Source organism: Ambystoma mexicanum, chromosome 6p, assembly GCF_040938575.1.
Source record: "Ambystoma mexicanum isolate Mex_15411 chromosome 6p, UKY_AmexF1_1, whole genome shotgun sequence".
Classification (NCBI taxonomy): domain Eukaryota; kingdom Metazoa; phylum Chordata; class Amphibia; order Caudata; family Ambystomatidae; genus Ambystoma; species Ambystoma mexicanum.
The window spans coordinates 1,413,689,874-1,413,711,613 of NC_090935.1; the positions used below are offsets into that span (position 1 = coordinate 1,413,689,874).

The window sequence follows — 21,740 nt, forward strand, 5'->3', positions numbered from 1 at the left end:
AGGCACATTGGAAAAATCAGATAAATCCCAAAGAAACTACATTTTGAAAGTGGCACACCGCCGAAAGTCCCGACTACAAGAGGACCAAGAACCCTTATCCGGATGCTCCCACCAAATGGAGACAGAGCACGCCCCGTCCGAAATCAAAGAACTCCTGCTAGAGCTAAAAGCTAGCATAGGTAACAATAAAATGGATGGCCTTGCATCCAAGGTGGACCTCCTACAGCACCGCATACTCATCAGAACGCTTAAATGAATTTGAGCAACGGGTGTCCAACTTGGACGACAACGCAACTAGCCTATCGAGTAAAGTGTCTCAGCTAGAAGCCCAAATGAAAACAACCATCAACAAGTGCGAGGATTTAGATGGCCACTCAAGAAGAAATAATATCCGAATCGTGAGAGAACACCAGTCACAGGTGAAAATGGAAGACTATGTAGAGTCGCTCTGTATATCCCTTTTCAGCCGGGAAGCTCTCTCTCACTTATTCATTGTAGAGAAGGCACACAGAATCCCATCATCCAGACCTGCCCTCGGCACGACACTGAGACCTATTATTTCGAAACTACTTAACTAAAGAGACCGCAACACCATCCTCAGACTGGCCAGAGAGAAAAGGGATCTCCTCCATGAAGGAGACAAAGTCCACTTCTACCCCGACTTCTCCCCCGCGGTCCAAACGCAGAGAAGATCCTTCGCCAATATCAAACAAAGGCTCAGAGATAACCAAATGGCCTACTCAATGCTTTTCCCGGCACGGCTTAGAGTCCACTTCTTCCAATCACCAGAGGAGGCGAACGCTCTCCTAGACAAGATGGGCTGCCCAGATCCGAATCTCAATCATCCACGACCACAGAAACCCACCAAAGACGAGGAAGTCAGAGACGGAAAACAAATCGGCTAATCACATCGAATTTACCGGAACAAGAAATGTGATACCACGGGGCTGGGATACTTGGAGGCCCCGCATGCCCATAGCACAGCATCTGTTTGTTCAACAGGTTTTTGTTACGGGATGGGACTTCAAACGACGGCCTGGCCACGCCAGGAACCGTCACCTGTTCTAGTTCACAAACAGGCAAGTTGGGGGTTACCCGTGAAAGGGAGGAATCAAGAAGCAAGGGAGGGAAACGGGCCACCTGTTCAACGCCCCCCCCACTCCCCAATCGACCCTCCAATCCACCAGCCACCAACACTTCTATTGCAGCGAGCATCAGAGAGCCCTCCAAATGTCTACCAAAGTTCGGAGTCAAGACAAGCTACAACCTCTCCAATCAGTGTAAGCAAAATCAAAGTAAACACACTAATTAAATCGCTCAATTCAAAGTTGCAACATGGAACATGAGAAGAGGCAACCTCCCTTCTAAACCCAGGAAGATCCTAAAATACTTGAAAAGGCATGAGATCGACGTGGCGATGATCCAAGAAACACATCTACTCCCTGGAAAAGATCACCTTTGGGCTCAGAGCTGGGGCTGCCACAGGTATTTCTCCTCATACTCGTCCTATTCCAGAGGGGTCGCAATCCTAATCAATAGGAGAACCAACTTCCGGCTAATTTACACAGAGAAAGACTCGAGGGCAGATCACTTCTAGTATGTGGTATCGTGGCAGGCCAAAAAATCATCTTCGTCAACTCCTATGGGTCCAACAACTTTGACTGGGTACTGACCCATCTCTCCGCCCAAGACCCGACAACCATAGTCTGGGGAGGCAATATGAATACAGTAGTAGACCCAGCGAGAGACAGATCGCGGACCACGCCACAACCCAACTCTAAAGCCGGCCTCCAAATAAGGGAAAGTTGTAAAGCCTTCGACCTCAAAGATGCCTGGAGAACAAAAAATGGCGACCAACAAGGCTATACTTCCACTCCGCGGTGCACAACACGAGATCCAGGATCCATTATTTATTTACCACAGCAAATGGCCCGATGACATGTGGTGCCTGCCAAATCCTACCGAGAACTCTTTCCGACCACTCTCCAGTGATTCTGAGCTACAACCCATCCAGCTTCAAACCACCGCTACAGCGGTGGCGCTTTAAAGCAGGCTCCATGCACGACCAAGTATTCGCATCCGAAATAATGGAGGAGATCTCAACATTCCTAGACTCCAACATAGGCTCTGTCACCACAACGAGCACGATCTGGGAAACATTAAAGTGCTTCACCAGAGGAGTCTGCCTGGCCAAAGAAAACGGCATCCTCATCAGGCGGGAACTAACCAACAGCGAAGCGCAACTGCAACGTCTTGAACTTCAGTGTACAAACGCGAATGACCCAGGTTCACATACCGCCCTAAAAGGAGAACTACGAAAATTCAGCGCTGCAGCAGACCGCGAAATAAAATTCCTGAATCGCAACAGACAAGTCCGCCAATACGGCAAAGACCAAAAGCCCGGAGCCCTCCTAGCCAATTTGATAAAAGCCGACAGAAAATGACCACCAATAGAAGGAATATGTTCCAAACAAGGCGTAAGGAATTGCAGAAGAATTCAGGCTCTTTTACCAGGAATTATATAGCTCCAAACACAACGCGAACTCAGACGCTGTACGAGAGTACCTCGAAAACAAAACTATACTGGGTGGAAGGGCAGCTACGAGAACCGCTCAATGAACTTCTCACGCCGGAAGAGAACATCGAGGCAAGCAAAACCCTCCCCAACTCCAAAGCTCCCGGTCCAGACGGCCTAACGGGAGAATTCCATAAAGCATTTGCAAACACCATGGCCCCCCCTCCTAGCCGAAGTCTACGAGGAAGCGTTAGAAAAAGGATCCCTCCCACAGACAAGCCAACATAGTCCTCCTACATAAACCTGGCAAACCACCAGAAGAATGCGCATCATACCGCCCCATCTCCCTGCTCAACCTTGACAACAAAATCCTTGCTAAAGTACTTACAAACATGCTGATGCCACCGATGCCCGCTCTGGTGCTCGCAGATCAAGCTGGATTCATACCCGGACGCAACATTCGGTATCAGAAGGCTACTTGGCATCATCAAAGCTCCCAAAAGGCAATCCCTATTTTACTCGACACTGAGAAGGCATTCGATTCGGTGGAATGGCCGTTCCCGTTTGCAGTGCTCACCAGGACGGGGCTTGGAGCCCGCTTCAGCAAGTTAATATCCATTATACACTAAACCTCAAGCCAGCATCACCACAGGTACAGCAAAGTCAGCCCCCATAGAGCTACAACGCGGCACCAGGCAGGGTTGCCCACTCTCGGCCCTAATATTTGCTTTGATAATGGAGCCACTAGCCTCCAATCTCCGAGAACAACAAAACCTCAGCGGACTCAACATAGGCCCGCACAGGCCAATCATATCCCTGTACAATGTGGCTTTGTTCATACGCGATCCAACAGAAAACCTGACCCCAGTCATGAGGGAGGTAATCAAATTTGGAGAAATTTCTGGGTAAAAATTAATCAGACAAAATACATCATATTTCCGCTGACTCCGGCTACCAAGCCATTTGCCGCCGACTTCCAGTTCACATGGGAAACGTCCAGAGTTCGCTACTTGGGGATACAGATGTCGCTAAGCTATCAAGACATATTTCGAGACAACTACGAAGAAGTAGCGAAAATATTACAGAAAAAAGTTTTACGATGGAAGACACTGCCATTAACCTTGTGTGGAAGAGCCTCACTGGTTAAGATGGTGATCCTTCCGAAGCTTTTGTACTTATTCAACAACATCCCTATCCTGCTACCGCAATCCTTTTTAAAAGAGACTGAAAAGCATGGTCCTCGAGCTGCTATGGGCTGTCAAACCTGCCAGAGTTGCACACTCAACACTGACCCTTCCGTGTCCACCGGAGGGCTGGCCCTCTCAGACCTAGAGAAATACTTCTGGGCGGCACAAGTACAATTCCTCAGTTTTTGGTAATCCATGCAAATGATTAGACCCCACGTCCACGTAGAGCGAGCCCTTGCGACACCCAACCTGCTGAGAGCAGTCATCGGCCAGATTCCGGTCCCCAACAATACTATTAACATAGTGCTTTCAACATACAAGATCTGGAAGAAAATCGCCCAAAAGTATGAAGTGCAGACACGATACTCGCCCCTCCTCCCTGTCAAATTTATACCAGGAATCCCGCTGACGTCAGAGAAGGTCTTTCACCAATGGGTTGAGAAGTTGCACATAAGCACCTTGGGCGAACTCATGACCCCACCAGCAAGAAAAACTAAGAGGAGGCGGCACCGCCCTCGACACATTCATCTATTTCAGAACCAGATATACCTTACAAACACTTCTGTCCACCTTTCCACGACAACCTCCGACCTGGCAACTCCTCCATAAAGTAATCTAGGCGCAGGGGGAAGGCAGACTAGTATCGCAAATTTACAGATCCATCATTACCGACATAACCCCTACCAATGCTCGTGTAAAAGCAAGATGGGAGAGGTCTATGCAAATAACCATCCCAGAGGAAGACTGGACATTCATCCTAAGACAAACACAAAAAATAGCTCTTCACTCACGCCTTAAGCCGATTCATTTTAATTACCTGCACCGAACCTACTTCGCAAAGGCGAACAAACACCATCCCGAGTCTTCCTCAAAATGTGAAAGATGTGGGACCCCCGCGGCAGACTTTTTCCACCTTGCATGGGACTGCCCCAAGCTGACCCCATTCTGGAACCAAGTCCTGGAGACGACTGCTGCAATCGTGGCAAAGGAGATACAACCCACCGCGACCGCAGCCCTGCTGGGGGATGACGAGACTGCTCTCGCCGCCAATATGAAAACTCCTGCTACTGACACTTGCCCGCAGGAGAGTTGCCATGTCTTGGGGCCGAGGACCCCTCCCTACAGTCTCCAATTGGCGCAAAGACATCCTCTACTGCCAGGACGTGGAGAAGGACTTTGCTAAACTGCTGCCCCAACACACGCGCCCAGCAGACATCTGGGGCCCAGTGGTATTATTCCTGATTAACGAAGCTGAAGAAACCCATTCCTCTCCAGCAAGTACCCAATGAGTCCAGGGCACGAACTTGCAACCGGCCCAATCTATTGATTCAACTCCCTGAAAGAGTGTAACGGAGTGGTGAAGAACAAACCCATGGAGACACTGAATAACGAGGCGAAGTGGAGTGGGGGGGTACTGGGGGGGGTTTAAGGGGATGGCGCACAGTTAAATCCACCCTAATGCGGGTGAGAATGTTTGTATTAAGTTGAAAAAAAAACAAAATAAAGGTTTTTATAAAAAAAAAAGATATCAAATACAGCATACAGTGAGCATTTCCCTCAAAATGTACAATGGGTAACAATGTACCCAAAGGGACGGCACTGGCATCATTGTACATATTACAAGTTCCATTTTTGTTAGTAGCGCCCTCCTAAGGTACACAGTGCAAAAAAGCAAGAATTCTTAAAGTGCTCTGTGATGTGGAAAAAAGGGAAATAGCTGACTCGTTATGTCACCAATATGTATTTGCCTGGTGGTAGGCAGGGCTGAACATCGCAGAGGAAGGATGGACAAGGGATGCTAGTGTGGCAAAATGCTGTGCTGGTATGTATACTGGGAAAAGAAAAGGCAGCAAATGTAGCTATAAGTAGGGCAGAAACTCTATCGATAGAGAGGCACACAAGTGGGAGTAGACAGGCTAGCCTAATCACAAAAGGCCAGTTAAACCATAATTGTGCCTGTATACAACCATCTCTTTTAGAAATATTGTGCCATCACAGTGTACGTAGCACTATAATGAACAACATTCCCGGAGTCAAGGGCAATAATAAATAAGGGAATATAGTGATAGCCAGCAAATCCATACAACTCCCAATAAAGTGCTTTGTGCATATACACAGATAAAACGTATCGTGCAAATGAGCACCAGAGAAATATGTAAACAATCAAAACTGCAAGGTGACTAGAGTGCTAAAGTGCAAATGACATAGTAGCAACTTAAGTGCAGTGAGCCATATGGACATAGCCGGCAAGAATATATAGATCATTAAGGTGCATAGTGCATGTCCAAGGTAAGAACCTCGGTGCAAGCCAGCAACAATAAAATCTGTTCAACAATGTACCCTCCAAGTTGGCAATAGGGCTTAGGTGCAAATAGTATGTAGCAGCAACATGAAAAAAATAGTGCAAAATGTACACTAACGGGATATATAATACAAGTTAATATGTAATCCACACCTACTACTACCTGAAATCAGTCTTTAAACCTGTGCAACCCTCATGTGATAGTGGGGGGAGGTGGCATGCACTTAATTGCTGAACATTACTACGAAGATAAAACCGCTTCCAAAAGTGTGATTCATCATTGACATACATAGGTCTAAAGATGAAATAAGGAAATGCCCAAACTGCATGGCATAAGCTACCCTTTAAGTACGCATATCTAAGGATACAACCTTCATACTCCCTGCATTAATCCAAACGTTCCAAATACTCTTCTACAAGGGGACCACAGATGAAAGCCGACATGAAATACATACATGAAAAATACAATCCACATACAGATCGTTGTGTACCCAGCAATCTAAATACTACAAAAACAAAACACGATGAAAAACTGGAAACAGGAAACCATGCCAAAAGGAAAATATACCACAGAATAAAAAATCAGAAAGACTTCACACCCAAAGATGTGTAGAGTTCCTCATCGACGTTATGCCCCTTAGGATATTTGTCATCCAAGTCCAATATTGTTGTCGTCTCCAATAGCCTCAATTTTAGTTTCTGGTCTCCACCACGAGGGTGTGACAGCACATGTGCCACACCGGAAAATGACAGATCTGTTTTGCAGTTATGTGGTTACAAGAAATGTTATGCCATACGGTCTGCACGATACACGCGCTCAATAGCGCTCAGATGCCAGAGTATACATACTTAAAGCTTGCATGTGGTACTCCCCACATACCACTTTCCATAGGACAGCTTAGAACAAAACAAATGCGGTATTACATGTAATGAAATGTAGAATAGTCCGTATGGTGCCAACACTGGATGCACAAAGGTTTTAGAAGAAAGTGCATTAGGACACACTTACATTTCATACACTTAAAATCCTTTGACCGGATTGGATAACAAGGTGCCTACCACTTGGCAACCAATTTAGCCTTCCAACTGGGAGTTTTAACGTGAGACAAGGATTTGATGGAAGCAAACAAGCCAACTGTCCAATTTGAGGACAGGCAAGTGTTTTTGGACTATAGCCCTAATCGACCCAGCTGCCTGCCCATAATTCAATATAAGACAAATCTGACTGGAACCATCCGAGTCAGGTGGCCAGGGATCACTAAACAGACTGACGATTAAGACCCTGTGCTTTAGTATACGCATGTTCAACAACCTGAGGTGCATAGCCTTGTGCCCTGAAAGTAGATACTGACATAATTTTCCGACTGATTTTGGCACAGCGTGCTCTGACAAATTCACCATATGGTATGCCCCTTTTACCTCCGACAGGGTGATTGCTAGAAGCATGGAGGGGAATTCCAGAGCCGGTAGGCTTAATATAGAGGACAGTGTTGAAACCTGTAATGTCCAAATTGAGTCACTATGGTTTTCAGTAAAATGCAAATTGATAGTATCATTGAGATGTTCAACAAATGTAGATCATTCAATGCTACCTTGTTTCCAAATGATACACAAACCTATGAAGCGCCACCAGGAGACCACAACATCTAAACTAATTATTGGACAGAGCCCAAACTACTGTCTTCCCACCACCAAATAGTCAGATTGGCATAAACTGGGTCTGCATGGTAGAAGGCGGCAATTGTTGTTAGGCGACACCATGAAAAAGGAAAACATTACTTGTAAGACAAACAATCCAATGATCAGGTTGCTATGTGAGAGAAAATAAAGGGAGCATTGAATCGAAACATGTTTACAAGCCTTCATGCCCACATGATGTTCAATGGAGGCATACAGGGTGACCACATCTAGTCTGGCCATAATAAGACCAGGCTCCCATGGTACCTCACTAATATGTTTTAGGAAATACTTGGTATCACGTTAACAGGATTGTAAAATAGACAAAGGAAATAAGCGTCACACCAACAAATTTGGAAAGGTTCTAAAGGTTAGAAAGGTTCTAAAGCAATGACCCGGACAATTGGCATGCCTGGTGGTCTAACCATAAATGTATTAATTTTAGGCAGGAGGTTTATAGTGGGGATAGTGAATAGAATTAGGCGACAAAAGCCCACATATGTCAACATCAAGGATACCCCCATTGATCCATTTCTTTAACAAATTCAACCGTATTTGTATATCTGGAAATTGACATGATAAAGTTTCGAACATCAGATATCACTCAATTGTCGATATGCTTCAGCAGCATAATCACATTTAATAAAACTAAATAGAGAGAACTATAGATATATAGAGTCAAGGTGTGTAATCTAATGAATTCACTGTACTTCACCAACAGCCTTCCTCCCTCAAATGAAGCCATACTGTTCTGCCACATCCGCCACTTTATAAAGTCTGACCTTTGCTTTTAGTGGGAAACAATTCTACCTGTAGGTTAGATGGTTATGCAGCCCTCACCAGGGGGTTGTACACAAATCTTGTTAAAAGAAGGCAACAGTGCCATTTCGTTTCAACCATACCAGTTACCAGAGCACATCTTCCTACAAATAAGAAGCAAGCGGCACTAAACCATAGTGTCGCCCTCGAAAAACTGTCTTGAGGCAGTTAAATTCTACAAACTCATTGCATTTAGCACCCACACCTAACATATCTTACAGGTTCTTCCACTTCTCCGGATGTGTGCTGAGCCTCAGCTTGCAGGTCTATGGGTGGAGCATCTTCCACAATCCTCTGTACAGACATCTGGATGAATTCATCAAAGGAGTCCAGCTGCTGTCGGACCAGGCCCTTCTCATCAAAATAGGAACTGCACAAAGAAAGGGGAAGTCAGAATACTGGCTAAGGATTTTATGAACACACTGTACATTATGTATCACATTTGTGGTCAAACAATGCAGGTTTGGAGAACCACCTTTACTGGAGGTGCAGGGATACTATAAAAATAAAAAAAGACTAGACTTTCACTGGTAGACTAGACTGAGCAGTAAAGCTTACTCTTGGAAGGAAGAAACACACACACACACACACACACACACACACACACACACACACACACTCTATCTGAATAAGGGAGGTACAAATAAAGAAACTGCCACCAGCCCGTCAATGATGAACAAATAAAGTGCTAAATGAACTTCGAAGGGAACAAATTGTAGGGTCCCTGCACTAGTACCCTAAAGGGAGGTAGTAGTGCTACACCAAATGGAACAAAAATAGGGTACAGGGTCCAATGTACTGGTATGTAAGCACTTTAAAAAACATTGTTTATAGGTGCTATATAAATAAATATCTAATAGGTTACAAAGTACTTATCCAAGCAGTGAATTGGAGGGGCAAATGTGGGGGCAAAAGTACCCAACTTGCCACAAAAGGTCAGGAAAAACCAAGGGATTCAGCAGGCTTGTGGGGGTCTCAAAGAAAGGTTACAAATCAGTAGAAAGGATCATCTTTCCCAACACACTTGTCCTCTCTAGCAAGGGAGACCGAAGGTTTGAAAAGGCACACATCTTAGCCGTGCTGTTCGCACAAGATCACTGAGCACAATACTTTGTGCATGCTCACTAGTGATGAAAATAGTCTCAATGCATTCTAAACAGAATCTGGGGAAAGCATCTACTACAGAAAATAAAAAGATAATACTGGCACCAAACTGAGCCCAATAAAAAGAGGGGTACACTCACCCGTGTGCTCGAGTTACAAAGCTGGTGTAAAAGTGCCAGATAGCCTAGCGACAAGACTATTGTATGAGGTCCCGAGTCCGATACACAGACCAATGCCCGTTTGTGGGGGGCCGGTACATCTCCATGAACTTTAGGGGACTTAATCACATTATGGAACACTTTGGCCACAGAGAAGCGGCTATGCCAACCCCCAGCCCCCCCCCCCTTCGGTTGCACGGTTTAAATTTCTCTCGAACTTGGTTGGCCCAGTGACTGCATTGCGCTACTGTGCCATGCTGTTTCTATCCCGATCCTCCTCCCCTCCCTCTACTTTACCCATGGCACTCTTTCTCCCATCTTCTCTAACTGTTTCTCCATCAACTATCCTTCTCTTCTCACCAAGTCCGGAAGGAAGAAGTTCAAAAAGGATATCTATCTCTAACCCAGGTCTCCCATCGCTGACACTTCAACCAGAGCTTCCTCCAAAATGACCCCGACTGACATCCTCTTTGTCGTTCTCTCGCCAGATCTATGGAATCTTCATATGGTCTGTACCCTCTCCTTTCTCCTCCCATTAATGTTGGCACCCGCTAGGAGGCCCTCCTGGCACCCTTCGAATCCTCCAAGGTCATCATTAACGGCTACCTGAATTCCTCCTCATCCGGACAAAGCCCTCTCCATGCTCTATTCTTCCATCTCTGACACCCTGGATGTTCTTGCCCACGTCATGAGGATCCACTTGAAGCCCAAAGCCAAGTGCAACTCTTGGTACGACTCAGACCTAGCTACCCTTAAACAATAGTGTAGGGTGGCTGAGAGGAAATGGTGGGCTTCTTGTACATCCTCTGATAATCTGGCCTGCCGCCTGCTCCAAAGACAAAACCGGCAATGTGTCTGGGACCACAACATACAATTAAGAGTCCAGGTGTTGGCAAAACACACCTTTGGTAGAAGTCTGTACTACAGTGTTGTTGTAGCGAGCTGAGCAGCCAGGCTCATCTCAAGAGGGAATGTGAGCAGTACAAGAGGTTAGACAGAGGTCTTACAATCACAGTGGTTCAAGTAGACACTCAAGGTTTCTTGGTAAAGCATTTAATTTTACACAATCATTTACAAAACATTTCACTAGAGGGAAGCAACTTAATAATATACACAAATATACTTCAATAGCAAACCAATTTGTTTCTGAACAAATGAGGCTCCCGTGAAATAGGCATTTCAGTTACTTTCAATGGGAGTAAAAAGGCACAAGTTAGCAGAATAGATCACAAATACTTTTTTAGTCAGTGTAAATAGTTATAGTTCACTGGAGGACTCGATTCAGTTCAATAGGCCTACGCCAAAGTCAATGGCCTAGTGTCTTGGAAAGAAAAGCAGTTCTTGAAGTAAACAGTAAAGCCTTTGCGAAAGTTCAAAGTAGTTTGTATGAAAAAGAATCATAGGTTGGGTCACAAGCCGATTAGGCCTGCAAGTTGGGAAGGTTTCACGAACTTTGACAGCAAGAGAAGCATTCTCTCAATCGGGTTGGCACAGTACCTTAGTATGAAGCAAACAATGCCACTGAAGACGTTGGTTCCGGGCGGTTCCTGCAGATCTCACAGTTCCTGAGCCTCAGTCGTGGGGACAAGAGGGAGGACGTTGTGGGACTCCTGCACAGCACGGGTCCGTTGGAAAACGCGGACAAAATTGAGTCACTTCAGTTCGAGTAGCTGTTCATCAAGCACACAAGCTGGTGTCCTTCCCCCTTGTTAATCCGAACCAGCTCCGAGAATGGTATCCAGGTGGCTTACGAGTTGATTTGGTCCCACCAACTCAAAGGGGAGAAGTCGTCCTTGAAGGGGCTTCTCTGTCATGATGAACTTGGCAATTCAGACCTGCAGCAGGGCTTCACCGGGCAAACCAACGGTGCAGGAGTTGCAGCAGCCGTCCTCTTCCAGCTTGTCTTTGGTTCCTTCGTTCCAGTGGTCGACTGCTTTCCAGTCCAAGAGACTGGCCTTTTTTTAAACAGTTTTCTCCCATTCATTCCAGCCTAGCTGCCACTCACCGAGCAGGGTGGCTGTCCTTGCCAGACAGTCAGCCAGCCAATCACGCCAGAGTGCATTTGGGATCCAAGGAGACCAAGCACAGGGATCGGGCACCTCACTCACTTCCTGCCCACCCCAGACACTCAGGCGCCAGAGGCCGTCTTCAGTCCTGAAGCCCGCCAAAAGGCATGGAAACAAGGGACCAAACCTGATTAGGCGCGCAGAGACAAACTCTAGAAGGGCCTTTCCAAACAAACAACGAAAAAAGAAGCCCGGGACTGGTTTAAACAAAGGGGCTTAAGGCGCCTTCTTGAAAAACATGGCTCCTGTGATTTTTAGCTACTGGTGTTTGCGGTTGGGAAAAATAATGGTAGTTTGTTGTAAAACCACTGCCACCAGCCATTGCGATAGAAAAGGGTAGCATTTGACTGCTACATGAGTTTCCAGACACGGGGGATACTAGGTAACCCCTCCAACAATCTATAGGAAGATAGTGTGTGCTGGGTCTAGGAATTTAAAAAGACTAGTAAAGTCAATTTAACCTTACATTCTCTGGGAAACAGTTTATCCCATAGAAGGTATTTAAACCTTTGGGAAGTCTGAAAGACTTCCTTGTGCTACTGCACTGAAGGTGCAGTGTAACACATGAAAAGATACCTGTGGAATTATCTTAAAACTCCATAATCAAAGAACACAAGAGTAAAACACACATCAAAATATATAAAAGAGTGGGAAAAAAAGGCTCACACTTTCCAGTTGCTGGGTGTCTATGGTGATGGGAATTCGGGAGAATTCTCAAAAATGTGCTAACAGTATCCGAACTAAGAAGAGAGTCCACATCCAAGCACACGTCTCTGCAGCATCTAACAACTCAGCCTAACTCTTTAAAATCTGCAAGGAGCTGGCCAAACCTGCTGCAGTCTACCTCTCCTGTTGCCTCCCATGCCCTTTGCATAGCCCTTGCCTCTCATTTCATCTCTAAAACCCAGGACATCCAATCCATCCTCTCCTCTTCCCTTCCTGCTAACTCTGGCCCTCCTGCAGCCGCACCCCGTGCCCCCTCTTTCTCTTCCTTTCCTCTGTTCTCCCCTGACAAGGTTTCTAGACAAGTCTGATCTATGAACGTCTTGTCGAAACAGGTTCTCCCCTGTTCATGTAAAACCATCAAAGACTCACTTGCTCCTGCTTTGGCCGCCCTCTGCGACCTCTCCTACGCCTCCGGAACCTTCCCCTCCCATCTAAAGCACTCTTGTGCACACTCTTCTCAAGAAACCCACAGCCGACCCTTCTTGCCCAGCTAACAATCGCCCGATCTCCATCACTCCTTTCCTGGGCAAACTCCTGGAAAAGCTGGCCATCTCCCAGCTTAATCTTCACACCGATCCCGTTTGTCTCCACGAACATCTGGCTTTAGAGCTGCCAGAAGCACGGAAACTGCTCTCCGGAACAACCCTGACTGCTCAACCGTCTCTGTGATAACATGGGTATTAGCGATCTGGCCCTGGGCCTGGCTGACCTCTTTCCACTCTGATCAACCCTCCCAGGTCCAACTTGGGTCCTTCCTTTCCTCTATCTCACTCTCTACTGGTGGTTTTCCCCAGGGGTTCAACCTCTCCCCCTGGCTGTTCAACCAATACCTGGCACTGCTTGCCCACTGCATTGCCACTCTGCTCCATTCAAGCTGGTTTTCAGGCTTCCCTCTGCCACCGCTTCCTCATCTCTGTCTGCCATCCAGGAGTGATGTGCCGGCAATGATCTCTGCCCAATGCCAGTAAAGACAGAGATTCTCCTCATCGGCACACCTGCACCCTCCTTTCCCGTCACTCTCTGGCCTGCCTCCCTTAGCCTCACAGGTGGGAGCAGGAAGAGGGCCAAGAACCTTTGGGTCATCTTCGATTCTACTCTCCTCACATCTCTGATGTCTTTAAGAAGTCACACTACCTCAGAAGTATTCTTTCTTTCCTCTGCTTCCCCCCAGAAGCTTACTGTCTATAGAGCTCTGGTTCTCGCTAGGCTGGATTACTGTAACAACTCCTTTCTAAATCTGCCTGCTTCTACTCTCCATAACGCATCCAAAAAAGGACTGCGAGACTTGTCCTTGGCCTCAAGCCCTGGGATCGCATCTCTCCAGCCCTGAAATCTCCTCATTGGCTCCCAGTGGCTGCATTGTCCACAAGCCTTTCTGGGGCCTGGGTCCAAAATACCTTCAACTCTTCCTCCGTAAATACCTTTGCACTCGAGCCCTCCACTACTGCAACTCCCTCAGGGTCAGTCCCTCTACAAGCAACGAGTTGGGTGTAGATCTTTCCTCGGCTGGGGCTTGCCTCTGGAACAGCCTCCCTGCCACTCAGAAACATGAGGAGAACCATCTCCGGTTCCGAAAGCACCCCCGAGGGTCGGCTCCGTCCCTCCTCCGACAGGCGGAGCAGAGCCATCGGCCACGAGCGGGACACATACCAGCAGGCCCCAACCGCGGGAAGGAGACGAAGGTAAGTCGAGGCTGTCTGTGGGCGCTTGCGCCATCTGCAGCCGCCGGATTTAAAAGTTCCTCTGGGTTTCTTGGCTCGCTGGAAGAATTCCCCCCTCCCCCCCACACCCCGGGCAGCTGATAATTGCCGATGGTCTTCCAGTTAGTCTGGGAGGCGGTGGGTATGTTTGACGAGTTGATCTTATTGCTGGTCTGGAAGGCCATAGGAGGCTCCCCCACATTCCTAGCTGAAGGGCTATAGATAGATTTCAGCGGCTCCTCACACAGTGGTCTCAGGGGAGGCGGAGGGGCTTGGTTCTCCCCAAGCGCCGATTTCTCCTACGGTGCTGTTTTTTTTCTTTTTCCCATCATCATCTCTTCGTAGCTTCGAACTCCAGAGTCGGCGTCCTTCAGTAGCCGGACTCAGCGGGGTAGCGTCTCTGGCATCCATAGACTGCTACTCTGCCGCTACTCAGCCACGGAGCTGGGGTTTTTATTAGTGCTCCTCCCACAGCACTTGCAATGGAGACAGAAGGCAGACTGTCAGAAGTCAGGATACAACTGCAGAGGGTAGCCGAGACTGCTACTCTGTCGCCACTTAGGTTTCATAATGTTCAATGTAGTCTAGTAAACGCCATAGACATCTGCTTCTTGCATGGTGACACAACACCTTTTGTGCAGTGCCACTGAGAAGTCCTGTGGACTTGTTAATGTTTAAAAACATTTTCTTGGGTGAAATACTGTTCCCAAGAATAGTAAGATGGCTTATCGTACTATGTCTTTTGTGGGTCCAGCACACACCACCCTATGTGGAGTGCCAAGGGGTTACACCTAGTAACTCCTTATCCCACTTCTCATGTAACTTTGTTACACCAACTTGAATGGCTGGTGGCAGTGGTTTCTTTTTTACTACTTTTGTGTCATGTATCTGCAGGCTGATTCCTCAGCTGAATTACAGCACCCAAGGGTGACCATTTTCCCCAAAAATGGTCCCAGACTTCTTTTTGCCAGCATCAGCTCTTTCGGGGCTTTTACTCTGTTTGAATCGTGGTTTGAGACCTTCGTGCATTTTGCCTTTGGCGGGCTTTAGCCCTGAACCCCGCTGAGGCTCCAGTGTCCCTGGAAAGGCAGGAAGTGAGGGAGGGTCCCGAAACTTCCCTGTCCTTTGTCTCTGGGTGTGCCTGAGTGAAACCAGTGCCGATTGGCTGTTCAGGACAGCCACCCTGCTGGGAGATTGGCAGCCTGGGGCTGTGAATGAGAACTTGCTTAGAAGACAAGGTTTTGGGTACTAGAGGCAGAGTCGACCACTGGAGAACATCCGGCGAAGAAGCCGCGAAGAGACGCCAGCAGCACCCCCATGGACCGCAAACTGCCCAGTCAAGCCCTGCAGCTGTGCCGACCCCGTTTTCATTTCGACTGGGACTTCCTACCTTGGGCTGGTGGGTCCAACTAGCCTTGAGACAAGCTTCATTTTGGCGCAGCCCCCGACTTGCTGGGACTTTCCAAGGCTGCAGTCTCCCAATGCCCGGGGACCCCTGACCATCATCGAGTGCATTGGAAGTGCGAATCCGGCCAAAACTTTGTGGGCATCCAGAGGACCCGACAGAAGAAGGAAATCTTCATCCAGAGCTCAGGACTGAGGGAATCAAGTAACTTCCAACCGGGGCTGTTCATCTTTGGCGCTGAGAAAAAGGCTGCTGAATTAAGGAGAATCCATTGCTGCAGAGTCCCTCACTCGAGTGCTGCAGCAGTAGCCTGCCAGACGTCCTCCCTTTTGTCACCACGACCAAGGACCAGGAACAAGGGTCTGCTACACTGCAAAAGGAAGGCATCGAGATGGAACCAATTCTTAGGTACTGTGGGAGCTTGGGGTACATCTACCTTTTGCTATTTGTGGCGCTTCTTACTTTGGGCAGTACTATTTTTAACCCTTTTGAGTTGACCTCAACTCACCTGCACTGGCCTCCCAGCTCTTCAAGGCGTCTCCTCTTGAGCTTCTACTGAACTACTGACTATTTTAAAACATTTTCTAAGAGCATCAGAACTTTGAACTGTCACATTGACTTTGGCTGTTCCGATTCCCTAAAGACCCCTTCTGGACCCATTGGCTTTAGCAGTGCTTCTTCCCTTATAGGTTTTAATTGAACACCATTTTTAATTGAACACCATTATTGCTGGAATAAAAGACTGCCTACATCCCTCTGGGAGAAACTAACTGTTTTACTACTTACAAAGTATGTTCTGATCTGACTAACATTTCCCTTCTTAAAACTGAATATTGTAATGGTGATCACAAATAAGTGCTAGTACTGAAGTCAGATGTACTGGAATATGTGTAGCATAAGAAAAGTTTAACTCACTACTTATTGCTCTTTTTGAACTGATCCCAACTTTTATTTATATTTTTCAGCTGCTGCTTTTTAAAGATGGTCTAATTATCCTTGTGTATATATAAATATTTATATTACAACTTTAAGTATGTAAGAGTTTACTTGGATACCCGTATTCACTAATTTCATTGTACAGCTCACATTACCCCTCTTAAGATAAGCATGGCTGCGCAGTCACTCTACCAACTTGTGTAGTACAGGCCTATATTAAAACAAGTGGGGTACCTAATACCAAGAGAGAAGTCTTTTAAAGTCCCACACCAGTTGGACTCTACAGATTCTTACCGAACAATAACAAGTCCAGGGATGACCAGCCCTTCAGCTGTCATATTTGAGCTGGGCCAACAAATACATGTCCATAAATGTTTAATATAAAAAAACAAAAACCAGTGGCTTTGCCTCAAGGCGGTCACTCAAGACACCTCCAAATTCAAATCACGTGTGGTAGACTGGAATGCTTGGTTCCCTCAGCCCTGCTCCCTGTATGCAGAACCCCTCCCCATTAAACACAAACACTTGGTATAAGAGGGTATCCAATTTACTGAAACATGCATTATTTTTAAAAAGGTAACTTGACTATGTGCACTATGGAGTAGCCACGTGAATAACTTACCTGATAACAATCCAGCAGGCCTCCTGCCATAAATCTGCAGTGATTTCATCCTCCTCCTCATCATATTGCATATCTGCAGGGATTCAAACAAAATAATTGGCATAAGTGAACACTGTTCGATTTTCCCAGTAAATTATGATTTTACATCTTATAGGGGAGCTATGATTTTTTGGATGATGGCATCCAGTGTGCCCCTGGCAACCAATGTTATCTTGGAATAAACTGTAAGCTACTCTCAAAGCACATGGTCACTGAACTGTTTATGTATCTAAATCATAATAGCCCTTACAGGCACCAAACGTGTCAATTACCCCCAGTGACCATAGCTGGGCCAGATGCTCACTAGAAGGTCACCAACAACCGACCACATTTTGTAATCCTACCTACCATGTTCAGTGTTGCCAAAGTCGCATAAAGAAATTGCAGCTTCCAGTCCATTTAGCAACTTTCCATCTATGCCACTGTGAAATCGCTTAGCAGAAAGCAATCGGGTCCACTGACGGGGGCGGCAGAGACCTAATTTTATGCAGTCTGTATGGCTGGGAATAGCCCACAATCACAAGCTACTTCATTCCAACAAAACAGGTGGACACATCCTGCGGTCTGAACAAGCTGCTTTTAACTTGTTCTTAAAACGAACTAGCAATGACAGCCCTTTACTTAAGCCTCCATTACAATGACCAGATGGGACAGCTTGCTTTATTACAACTTTAAAACAAATGGAATGTAAATTGCTTCACTAGTGTGAATAGTGGAGTAGACCATATTTTATATAAGTTTGATCTGAGCCTAGCTCTTCTTTAGGGCTCATGCTGATACAGTGAATGGGTTCAATTAGTAGATCAGATTCTTATGTGTAACCATGTACTGTTAGTAATTCAAAAGTGCACCAATAAGTACATCCTTGTTAAAAGAAAATAACCAAAAGTGAAGAAAAAATACACGAAAACCATGAACATACAACAATTCTAATCATATAAACGGAAATCCAACCCAGGTAGAAGAATAAAAAAATAACATGAACAAATAAAAGCAACTTAATAAAACAGCGTTTTCCTCTTCATTGCTTATTATATTTGCATATGAATGTGTGGGATTACAGTAATAAACCACGGTGATGATGAAAATAACCCTTTGCTGAGAAAGGCCACCACAAACGTGTTGTGACCGAGTGTATTCAGTGACAAGCCCATTATTCCTCCCAATTCTGCTGACTGATAATGGTGCAGCTATCACTTTTCTACAATGTTGCACTTCTAAGGAAATGCCATCAACAGTGGTGGTGAGGTAACATGTTCATGCGTAGTGGTGTTACACCAAATCCTCACGATTAAGGCATGTATAGCTATTTGTGCATATCATATGCACTTGGTGCAAATCTAGAATGATCGGAAGCACTCACGAATACAGCATGTGTTCATATTCTTTATAAAGTAAAACCCCACAGGAAAACCAGATGTCAAAGGAAATGATCACATTTGAAAAAAGTGTACTTGCACATTGGCATGCTACAGTCAACCAAACACATGATAAAATGTAACATTGCCAATGCCGAGAGTCAAGCATTAAAAACTCTTGGAAAGAACTGCAACCTGGTAGTTAAGCCCGCTGACAAGGGCGAGGGAATAGTTGGGGTGACCTCAATACAGTATTTATTTTTTTTAAAATGGTAATCTGTTAAATGATGCACAAAACTACAGCCCACTAAAAGGGATCCGACAAAGGACATCCAGCGAGTTAGAAGACACCACAACCTATGATTTCCAAAGGGATTGGATATCCAAAAAAGGAATAGAACTTACTCAATCTCTCAGACATTCACATTCCTCATTGCTATGAGCTCCCCAAAGTGCATACAGATAGAACCAATCTCTCAGGCAACCCTATCGTGGCAGGATGTGGATCTATACTTGAGCCAATATGCCTATTTGTCGACCACATTGTAAAACCCCCATTAGTTACAAAACGAGATGCTTTATCCAAGGCGTTACATCAGAGATAAGTTTTGAAGGCATGAAGCTCAGCCCTCCTGAGGACATGCTGGTAACCATGGACATTCAGTCATTGTATACCAGCATCCTTCCGGAGGATGCCCTTAAATGTGTTAAACATTTTTTCACATCTGAACTTGGAGATGACTGGGTTCCCACACGTTTTCTTGTTGAGCTTACCAGCATAGCCTACAAAAAATAAATTAAAAAAAAAAAACACACACACACACACACACACACCACACGTTTCCCAGTTCCACAGAGTTCTTTTTTGCATTTGTAAAGCGTGCTACAGCGCAAGGGCATCGAAGCGCTGTTGCAGGCATACGTCTTAGTTACAGAATTAAGGCTTAGCTCGTGGTTACAGTGAGCAGAAGCCTAGTTTGGTTCTGTACAATAATGCATATACAGGATGTTTGTGGCAGAAACAGTTACCCTCAAACAAACAATACAGTTTTGACAGCTTTCCTGAATGCTGTGTAGGAGTCAATATTTCTTACGTGCGGAGGGAGCAAGTTCCAGTTGGTGGCTGCAATGACAGGGAAGCTGGCTCCTCCTGCACGAGCTCTGAGGGTCTTGGGGATGCTGATCCTGTTTAAGTAGGCTGTTCTGGTGGGTCTGTCTGAGGAAGGCTTGGCAATTCTTTTTGAGAGAGAGGTAAAGGGGAGTGGTGTCCTGCAGGTACTTGTGTGTAAGTGCAAGAGTTTTGAACATTATGTGTTTCCCGATGGGTAGCTAGTGGACCAGTTTTCTGGTTGCTGAAATGTGGTCACGTTTGGAGATGCCGGTGGCTGCTGTGAGAGTATTGTTTTGGACTGCCTGAAGCTTTGATATTCTTGGCTGAGGTGCCAGCCAGGAGGGCATTGCAATAGTCTAGCCTATACACGCTATGGTAAGGCAATTCTGTTTTATTAGGTACAGCTTTGCTGCTGTGATCAGTTTAAATTGTAGGCCGCAGCAGATGAGATGGCGTTGACTTATCTGTCCCTTGTGAGGTTCGAGTCTAGATAGACCCCCAGGGTTTTAACTGCATGAGAGCCCGTGATGGGAGCGTCATCAATCAAGAAGGAGTTGTACTTTAGGTCAAGTTTCTCAAGAGTACCTGGCGAACCTACGAGTAGCATCTCTGTTTTATCGCCGTTGAGGCACAACCAATTTTCCACCATCCAAGTTTGAATCTGAGTAGATGGAGTTACGAGTGTTACGGTCAGCTTCGTAGTCGCCCCTAAGGGGGGATGAAGATCTGCGTGTCATTGGCATAGTTAGTATATGTGATGCCACGCGTGTCCAGGAAGTTAAACAGAGGTCTCATGAGTAGGTCATACAAGGTATGTGAGATACATGACCCTTGAGGGACCTCACACTTAAGATAGGATCACAGAGGCTAGGTCTGAGAAGACCTTCATCATTCTTTCCTGGAGAAATGATGTGACCCAGGGTGTGGCTTTAGGAGAGAAATTGGCAGTAGAGGGTTTCATGGTTCACCAGGTCAAATGCTGCTGATAGAGGAACAGGAGGAGAGCTTGTCTGCCTGCGTCCCTCTGGTCAATCAATCGTTTTTTTTAAAGTCCAGTAGAGCAGTTTCGGTTCCATGGCCGGGCCTGAAGCCAGACTGCCCAAGACCGAGTAAATTGTTGGACTCTAGGAAATTGTGAACCTGCAGGTAAGCTGCTTTGTCCAGGATTTTAAGTAAGGTGAGGACCGTGGTGATAGGCCGGTAGTTTGAAGGAACGGTTGGGTCGTACCCAAGCTTCTTTAAGGGATGCTGGGACTTGGCCAGTCGAAAAGGAGGCATTCATGAAAGCAGTAATGGCGTTAGGGTGGCTGCGCTCTCTTTGATCAGCTGGGCTGAGGTTTCTCCTTTACAATTAGAAGGCTTAATGGATTTGAGGAGTGCCGACACTTCTAGCTCACTCATTTCCTTAAAGGAGAAGAGAGGAGCTTTGTTAGGCGATTTGCACTGGACGAGGAGATAGGTTTCCCTAATGCCATCTGGTAATCAATTTTATTCTGAAGCAAGTTCAGCTTGTCCATCATGGCTTTCTGTACACTGTTACACCATTCCTTGTCTTTAGAGAGGGAAGGCAGGGTGCGAGCTGGGGATTCCAGTTCTCTAAAAATGGCAAATCTCTTTAGATCCCGACTTAGCATTTGTGATCCTTGAGTTGAAAGAGTTTGATTTGGCTTTGGTAATAGCATTTTTGTATTCTTTTGATAGCGTTTTGAACGTAACTTCAGTGGAGTCGTTAGGTTTGGCTAGCCAAGATGAGATTGCAATTATTTTCTTGTTCCGCAGTTCGAGTAGCTCAGGTGTGAACCACGCATTGGTATGTTTTGGTGCGTTTGGGCTTCCTGAGGGTGAGCAGTGCTATGGCTTCTACTGCTTGTGAGATGGTAGAGATGTAGTTGGCAGCCAGAGTGTCCGGGACCTTAGAGAAAGGTGGCTGAAGGGCTGGGACGAGTAGGTGAGAAGGAGTCTATCCTTGGGTGAGCTGCCGTGAGCTCCTGGCAAAGGCCGCTGGGAATGGGGGT

General features: G+C 46.2%; 1 protein-coding gene across 2 annotated transcripts in view; it reads right to left on the minus strand.

The window, feature by feature from the left end:
* Window positions 1-21,740, minus strand: part of POLR2B (RNA polymerase II subunit B) — a 616,839-nt gene that overhangs the window by 584,153 nt on the left and 10,946 nt on the right. For both annotated transcript variants that reach the window (XM_069626112.1, XM_069626111.1), the window contains exons 2-3: window positions 17,218-17,290; window positions 8,720-8,870 (exon numbers count right to left, since the gene is read on the minus strand). In XM_069626112.1, the coding sequence (XP_069482213.1) occupies window positions 8,720-8,870; window positions 17,218-17,290 (224 nt within the window). The remainder of the gene's footprint in view (window positions 1-8,719; window positions 8,871-17,217; window positions 17,291-21,740) is intronic.